At 45.1% G+C, this 8,862-nt stretch overlaps 1 protein-coding gene and 1 pseudogene across 1 annotated transcript; both read left to right on the top strand.

Moving 5' to 3' along the window:
• The first annotated feature begins 1,932 nt into the window (after nucleotides 1-1,932).
• Nucleotides 1,933-6,412, top strand: LOC118597474 (DDB1- and CUL4-associated factor 1-like). Its single transcript, XM_036209063.1, is given in 2 exon segments — nucleotides 1,933-3,447; nucleotides 3,449-6,412. Coding segments are annotated over 2 exon segments (4,479 nt in total).
• A 1,649-nt stretch (nucleotides 6,413-8,061) lies between these two features.
• LOC118596696 overlaps nucleotides 8,062-8,862 on the top strand; it is a 167,456-nt pseudogene continuing 166,655 nt past the window's right edge.

The following is an 8,862-nucleotide window of genomic DNA, read 5'->3' as shown; positions in this document are numbered from 1 at the left end:
AAAGTCAGAAAATGGTGACACTCACCTTTAATCCTATGCCCTTTGGAGGCAGAGATCTAGGTCACACTGGGAAAAGCCAGGAATGTTAACACACACCTTTAATCCCAGAAAGTGGATGTCAGGAAACAGAAAAGTACATGAGGCATGAGGACCTGGAACTAGAGGATTTTAAGGCTTTAGGCATTTTATCCGCACTTTAGCTGAGATCCACTCTAGTGAGGACTCAGAATCTTTCACAATCTGAAGATTCTTGGAAACAGGATGGGGAGAGGAGTTGTTGAGGTGAGGTTAGCTGTGGCTTGTCCTAGTAACCTGATCTCTTAGTTGTTCACTCCAGTCTCTGGTGCTGGTTATTTATTCATTTACTAATTTATTTCTGTTGTTGTTGTTATATTTTGATTTTGATTTTTTTCAAAACAGGATTTCCCTAGGTAGTTTTTTTTTTTTTTTTTTTAAGCTGGGGCATGTTTTGATTATCCGAGATTTCAGAATTCACCCCAATACAGAGTCCTGAATTTTTTATTTAATATGACCATTTAAGATTCATTTCAACTACCTCAGCTTCACGTGCCTGAGGGGCCACTCATGTTTGAACTGAGACCGGAGGAGTGGATGGATTGGGGCAGAGTGCGGATTGTGTGGGTGTGGTTACAGGAGTGGCAGTGGGAAGAAGGAAACTGGCTGTACATAAAATAAAGGAAAAGCAGGGCAGAGGTGGAGCACGCCTTTAATCCCAGCACCTCAGGGGCAGAGCCAGCACATCCCTTTGAGTTCAAGGCCTTCTTGATATAAGAAGCAAGTTCCAGGACAGGCACCAAAACTACACAGACAAATCTTGTAAGAGAAAACAAGTTAAAAGAAAACAAAATAAACTGACAGATCAACAGAGCTCCACGGTGCTTCAATAGACTATAGTACAACATTTTACAGATGCTAAACATTTGTCTCAAATTAGGCTCTAAGGAGTATAGAACAAATCACTGTATACTAAGCTTGTTGAAATGTATTTACCTCACTTGTTCCCAAAATCTTAATTACTTCTTAGTGCTTTCCAGTCAAACTGTTTTCAGAAAAGGCAAGATATCCCCTTGGATTTCCAATTTCTGTTGTTCTCTAAAAAGTGTCAGATGATCTCCAGCATAGTGCATATGGTGGCTCTCCAAGAAACATCTTGCAAACTCAGTGCTTAGGAGCCATGTTATCATGAAAATATAACATGTGCTGACACACACATTAGTGATAAATGTCCATGTTAAAGGGGTGGAAAAGGTGGAGTCATGTTCATCCACACCGATACCTCATATTCTAAAGGGATAATAAAGTATTGGAAGCCATTTCCTGGGAACCTGGGTATCAACCTGAGCAGAGGCCATCCACCTGGCAAAGTATTTAATTAAAGCTTGCTTCAAATTTAGCTAGCAACCGTGGGAGTGGTCTTATAGTTGATTGGTGGGATTAACATTTTCTGGACAGCCCAGCAATATTCAGACCACAAAGCCTAATTCTAAAGATGGATTTTCACTCAGGAACTCCTGGCCTGAGGGCCTACTTGAGCCATGGAACTTCAGACATTCCATGGCTCTTAGGCTGTCTTCAGTTCTCAGACTATCAGAGTGAACCTCCAATCTGAGAAATGTAGCAATCAACTACAGAGGCTTCGTGAAAAGCCTCTGACCTTCTGGACCTGTCAGCTGTCCTGGTAACTCTGCTCCCAAAGCCTTGGATGCTCAGAAGGGGATGTAATATGTAAGTGCATGATGTAACATCTCTATCTGTCTCAGCAGATTTCTGGTTGGCTGAAAGACACATCTAAGCATCAGCTGCTCACTACAATCTTCTCCCAACAACTAAGCTCCCTAGAGTTGCTGAAAGCAGATTTGGACCAGTCCAGCCATTGTGAATACTCCTTGGTTCTTAAGCTGGGGACAAGTCATGACTACAGTAGTGGTACATGTGGACTCCAAAGCTGAGCTCACTGCCCTGCTGGAACAGTGGAAAGAGGACCATGGCAGTGGGCAGGCTATGGTAGCCATCTTTAGGAGAATGTCAGAATTAATTGAAAAAGAAACTGAAGAATATCACAAAGGAGATCCAGACCCATTTGATGATCAACATCCTGTTGGAGTCGATCCAGAGTGTATGCTGGGTCACTTGCTGAGACTACTCTCCAAGAATGATGATTTCATGAACACACTGATGAACGGGTATATGATGACAAGCACAGAGGCCCCTTTAAATACTGAAGCCTGCAGACTGCTACTGGACATCATGCCAGGTCTAGAAACTGCAGAGGTCTTTCAAGAAAAGGAAGGGATTGTTGAAAATCTTTTCAAATGGGCCCAAGAGGCTGATCAGCCACTGAGGACATATTCTACAGCACTGTTAGGATGTGCTATGGAAAATGAAGAGATTGCTACAAGCTACAGAGATGAAAATTCACGGCTGGTGGCAATAGTTCTTGGCAGACTGAGAGAGCTACATGTTCAGGAAGTGTCTTCGCAGCAGGAAAGTAAGTGTCCTAGGCAACAGAAGACTTCATCAGAGCCACGCTTGCTTTTGGATGAGGAAGCTGTGGATATGGACTATGGTGACATGGCAGTAGATGTTGTGGATGGAGACCAAGAAACGTCTAGAGATATGGACATCTCCTTTCATCTGCATTCAAGTCAGAAGACCACTTGTAGGGTGAACTCAGTAACTAAGCCTGAGGAAGCATCAGGATTCAAGAAGTCTGCAAAGCATGGTGAAAGAGAGAACATCAGGAGGGCCAAGCAGAAGTTGGGTTTCTCATCTTCTGAGCCAGATGGTATGTTTGCTGAGGTGTCTAATAGCAGCTGGTCAGAAGTGGCCCCCTGGGTAGTTGGCAGCAATTATACCCTTTATCCAATGACTCCTGCTATTGAGCAGAGACTTCTTCTCCAGTACCTGACCCCTTTGGGAGAGTATCAGGAGTTACTTCCCCTGTTCATGCAACTTGGTTCACGAGAACTGATGATGTTTTATATTGATCTGAAACAGACTAATGATGTCCTGCTTACTTTTGAGGCACTCAAGCACCTAGCATCTCTCCTCATCCATAAGAAATTTGCCACAGGCTTTGTTACACATGGTGGAGTGCAGAAATTACTGGAGATTCCTCGTCCTTCTATGGCTGCAACTGGTGTATCTATATGCTTGTATTACCTGTCCTACAACCTGGATGTTATGGAAATAGTTTGCATGCATCCCCACCAAGTTCTCTCTGATGTAGTGAACTATGCCCTATGGTTAATGGAATGTTCTCATGCTTCAGGATGCCGCATTACAACATTGTTTTTCTCACGTTGCTTCTCATTCCCAGCTGTCTTGGAGTTGTTTGACCATTATGATGGTCTTCGTCGCCTAGTGAACTTGATCAGTACTTTGGAGATTCTAAATTCAGAAGACCCGGATGGACATGTGAGCAACTGATAAAATCTTTGCTACCTGCCAAAGAGGCAAACATACCTGCATGGCTCTGAGAAAGTACTTTGAGGCTCACTTGGCCATTAAACTGGAACAAGTCAAGCAGTCCCTTCAGAGCCCTGAGGGAGCTATTCCTGTGCACTCTTCCCCTCCATACAAGGCATGCTCATACACTGGTGAGCAGATTGAGGAAATGATGGAGTTTTTGATAGAATATGGCCCAACTCAGCTGTATTGGGAACCTGCTGAAGTCTTCCTCAAGCTTTCCTGCGTGCAGCTCTTGTTGCAGCTGATTTCCATCGCCTGCAAGTGGAAGACCTATTATGCAAGGACTGACACTGTGCGCTTTGCTTTGGATGTCCTGGCCATCCTCACTGTGGTGCCAAAAATCCAGCTGCAATTGGCAGACTCGGTGAAGGTCTTGGATGAGCATGGCTCTACTGTATCCACTGTAGGAATCAGCATCATTTTGGCAGTTGCTGAAGGTGAATATTTTCTCCATGATGCTGAAATTCAGAAGTCAGCCCTTCGAGTTATAATCAATTGTGTATGTGGCCCAGATAACCGAATATCCAGTTTTGGTAAATTTACTTCTGGAACTGCTTTGAGAAAGCTGTCTCAGATCCCCAAGAGCAGTGAGCATCCCCTGGCCAAGATGTGGAATGTGGTCCAGTCCAATGATGGCATCAAGGTGCTTCTGTCCCTATTGTCCGTCAAGATGCCCATCACAGATGCAGACCAGATCCGAGCCCTGGCTTGCAAAGTCCTAGTGGGCTTGTCTAGAAGTAGCACTGTTACACAGATCATCAGCAAATTGCCCCTTTTTAGTAGCTGGCAGATTCAACAGCTGAAGAAGGAGCCAGTGCTAGAGGACAAGTGTAGCTACCATGTCAAATTCTGCAACTATGCAGATGAGCTCATTAAGAAAATATCAGGAAAGCCTCTTCTGCTTGGCACTGATATGTCACTGGCAGGGCTACAGAAAGCAGGCATTGTTGCCCAGTCAAGGATCACCTTCTCTGGGAAAGAACTACTTCTGTTGATAAGAAACCATCTCATTTCTAAAGGGCTTGGAGAGTCAGCAACTGTGCTGACCAGAGAGGCTGACTTGCCCATAACTGCTGCCTCACATCCCTCTGCTTTCACTCCAGTGACTGCTGCTGCTCCTACTGTCTCTCTTCCTAAGAACCCTCAGATTGCCAATGGCATTACAAGTCTAATGGGCAGCATTGCTGATTTTGGTGCTTCTGCCCATTCTGTCCCCATTATACTCCCTTCCAATCCTCTGCCATTTCCACCCCAGGATTCACTGCCTTTGATTGGCAGGGTAAGTTTTATCAGAGAGAGGCCATCACTTTGCAATGGCAGGAATACCCAAGTGTTGTGGCAAAAGTCAGAACCCAGCACACACAGCCAGAGCCATGCTGTCAAAACACAACTGAACAGACATCTTTCTTCCCCACCAACACTGGACAGTATCATCACAGAGCATCTTAGAGAGCAACATGCTCGCTGCAAGAACCCCATTGCCACCTGTCCACCTTTTTCTCTCTTTACTCCTCACCAGTGCCCTGAGCCAAAACAGAGGAGGCAAGCCCCAACAAACTTTACCTCAAGGCTAAACTGCAGGTCATGGTTTCCAAAATATGGAGGTATAGATGGAGGAGGCTTTGATAGGCATCTTATCTTTAGGCGATTTCATCCTATTTCAGTGTTTCCGGAAGCTCATGAAGATGAGAGTGGCTTGACATGTTGTGCATTCTCAGCCCAGGAGCGGTTCCTGATGCTTGGGAACTGTACAGGGCAGCTGAAGCTCTACAACGTATTTAGTGGACAGGAAGAGGCCAGCTATAACTGTCACAACTCAGCCATCACACACCTTGAACCTTCCAGGGATGGGTCCTTACTTCTGACATCTGCCACTTGGAGCCAGCCTTTGTCTGCACTTTGGGGGATGAGGTCAGTATTTGATATGAAGCATTCCTTCACAGAAGATCATTATGTTGAGTTCAGTAAGTACTCTCAGGATCAGGTCATAGGCACAAAAGGAGACATGGCCCATGTTTATGATATTGAGACTGGCACCAAGATGTTGACTCTGTTTAACCCAGATCTTGCTAACAACTACAAGAGGAACTGTGCCACCTTTGATCCTACAGACGATCTTGTCTTAAATGATGGGGTCCTGTGGGATGTCCGCTCTGCACAGGCCATCCACAAGTTTGACAAGTTCAACAGGAATATCAGTGGTGTTTTCCATCCCAATGGGCTGGAGGTCATCATCAATACAGAAATTTGGGACCTTCGAACTTTCCATCTTTTACACACAGTTCCTGCTCTGGATCAATGTCGTGTGGTGTTTAACTACACAGGGACAGTGATGTATGGAGCAATGTTGCAGGCAGATGATGAAGATGACTTCTTGGAAGAGAGGACGAAAAGCCCCTTTGGGTCATCCTTCCGAACATTTAATGCAACTGATTACAAACCTATAGCAACTATTGATGTGAAACGGAATATCTTTGACCTGGGTAGAGACACCAAAGACTGCTATCTTGCTGTCATTGAGAATCAAGGCAGTATGGATGCCCCTAATATGGACACAGTATGCAGGCTTTATGAAGTGGGCAGGCAGCGTCTGGCAGAGGAAGAAGATGAAGAGGAGGACGCAGAAGAGGAAGAACAGGAGGAAGAGAGTGAAGATGATGGCACGGATGATGTAGAGAACTTGGACACTGACCAGTGGCAAGATGCAGAAATGGAGGAGGCTGACAACAGTGAGAACGCTATGCAGGATGGGGACAATGTCCTCTCTCCCTCTGATGAGGAGCTAGCAAGCCTAGAGGAGGGAGAGGAGGGGGAAGAGGAAGACTCTGATGCAGAGGAGGAAGAGGAAGTGATTCTGGTGGAGGACAGCTCAGACCACTCTGATTGGGAAGATGACATCTTCTTCTCTCTGAATGAGTGATGTGCCAGTGCTCTCTTGCAAGAAAATCTTGCTAGTGAGAGGAACTGAGAGAATGGATTCACAAAACCTGCCTTTTGCTGTCCCCTGGACTGTGTCTTAAGGAATTGTATTCCCTGCATTTGAGGATGATTAGAGTCTCCCTGGAACCTGAGGTCCCTTCTGAAAACAATAACAACACAAAATAAAATGAGTAAGAAAGACTCCAGGGACAACTTCCTAGTTTGCATCTCCTACTTTCAGGATGGCGCATTTTTACTGCAGTAAAAAACAGTCATGTCTGTGGTGATTTCACAATATACCTGTTTGTATAATATTCTTTAGTTAAAGAATAAAAAAATGTTTATAATAAAACTTTAAAAGGAAAAAAGCATCAAGCATTTGTGACTGAAGGTAATAACTTCTTTCCACCAGTCTATCCCTGCACTTCATTCTGTTTTCCTTTGTGGCAGAGCAGGAATAGTAGCCAAAGCCTGCTACTAAGAAGATGCCTAACTCCCTCCCTTGGTGGCCGGACAGGAGTTGTGTGGACCTTGGTTTTTTGGAGTTGAGAGCGTTAGGGGTACAAAGTCACTTCCTCTCTGTAATTCGGGTTTTCAAAAGTCTTTATTTCTTTCCCTTTCTTCCCAACGTGGAAATTACAAATCAAAGGTCTTTTTCTTTAATGTAATATGTGCTTATTTAAAAAAATACAAAATAATCTACGTCTCTGTCTTTGTTAACAAGAATTCTAGATCAGAAGCTTATGGTCAAAAGCAATTGAAGAGTTGATCTGACTTCTGAAGCCTCATTCCTCAAGCAGGCAGAAGGCCATCTTGCTGGGAGATTTAGCCTGCAAAGCAACAGAGTTTGGTCAGAAATAAGCAGAGTATGAGCCATTGGAAACAAGTGCTATCTTTCTTCAGATTCAATGAACAGAGTGCCTGGGGGTAACCTTAAGTCCTCTGGAAATTTATGCTTCTCCCTATCACAACATAGTCTTGTCCCAAATCCCCAAGATGGGGTCTGTATGGCCTTCACATCCCTATTAAATTGTGTACCCTAAAAAAAACTTATCTGGGGGTCAGAGAACAGAAGAGCCAGTAGATTAGACAGAGGTCAGAAAATGGTGGCACCCAAGGCTTTAACACTCTCACTTTGGAGGCAGAGGTCAAGGCCACAAAGTGAACAGCCAGGCATGGTGACACACACCTTTAATCCCAGTTCTTGAGATCACTAGTCTTGCTTGGGAAAGACACACACCTTTAATCCCAGAAAGTGACCTCAGGCAGCAGACAGATATATAAGAATGAGGACCAGGAACTAGAGGCACTTCAGCTGAGTTCCTTTCGGGTCATGACTCAGAATCTTTCTACTTCTGAAGCTTCGTGGAAATAGGATTTGATCAGGAGTTGTGGATGTGAGGTTAGCTTGTCTTGTCTTATTCCTCTGATCTCTCAGTTCTTCACCCAAATATATCGTTTTGAATGTTATTTTGTTTTGGTTTTTTTAGGCAAGGTTTCTCTGTGTAGCTTTGTTGCCTTTTCTGTAATACACTGTGTCTCCCTGGCTGGCCTCTAACACACAGAGATCTGCCTGACTCTACCGTAGGAGTGGGACATCCCCTCCTGGCCCTTTCTAGATTCCTATTACAGGGCTGTATGGAGAGCTTGATGGCCGAAAGGACAGCTGGGGCTGGTGGCTCCAGAATGGGATCAGGAAGGAAACAGTCCACCAGCCCTGCTGACAACTACCATCTGGCCTGGAAGAGGACTCTACAAGTGGTTGTGAGTTTCTTGCTGACAGAGGCAGGATTTGAGAGCTCTGAGAAAGCATTTGTGGAAACACTGACAGAGATACTACAGAGCTACATCTCACAAGTCTGGAGAAGTGCCAAGTCATTCTGTGAACACACAGCTAGGACACAGCCCACACTGTGGGATGTCTTTGTCACACTGGTTGAAATGGTGTTCAATTGGACACTCTTCCTGGTTATGCAAAACAGTCACATAGGGGGCCATGTGTGCACCTCTGGTTACCAATCAGCCAGGGACACCGAAGGCACTCACTGCAGTGCAGAACAGACCCCACCCACCACACATCTCCAGCCATTTCCCTGAGATTCTGGATCCCCACACCTACATCAACACTCCCACATACCTTGAACCAGTGTCTGACTACCAGGTCCTGAGAGAAAAGGTTGCATCTCAGCAGCGAGTTGTGGAGCAAGCACTTACCTGCTTCATGGCCAGGACAGGCAAGACCCAGAGTCTTTTCAAGGATGATGTCAGCACTTTTCCATTGATTGCTACAAATCCTTTCACCATCCCCTACCTCAAAGCCTTGCTTCCCCCTGTGCTGTAGAACCAGCAGATGGAGGATACAGACACAGAGGACATCTCTCTTCCTATCAGCACCAAGGATTCCAGAACTGAGAAGGAGAACACCTCCTTGTCTGGCAGCTGGAACAGAGA

This window comes from Onychomys torridus, chromosome 16 (genome assembly GCF_903995425.1).
Source record: "Onychomys torridus chromosome 16, mOncTor1.1, whole genome shotgun sequence".
Taxonomy (NCBI): Eukaryota; Metazoa; Chordata; class Mammalia; order Rodentia; family Cricetidae; genus Onychomys; species Onychomys torridus.
This window is presented reverse-complemented; position numbering and strand designations above follow the sequence as displayed.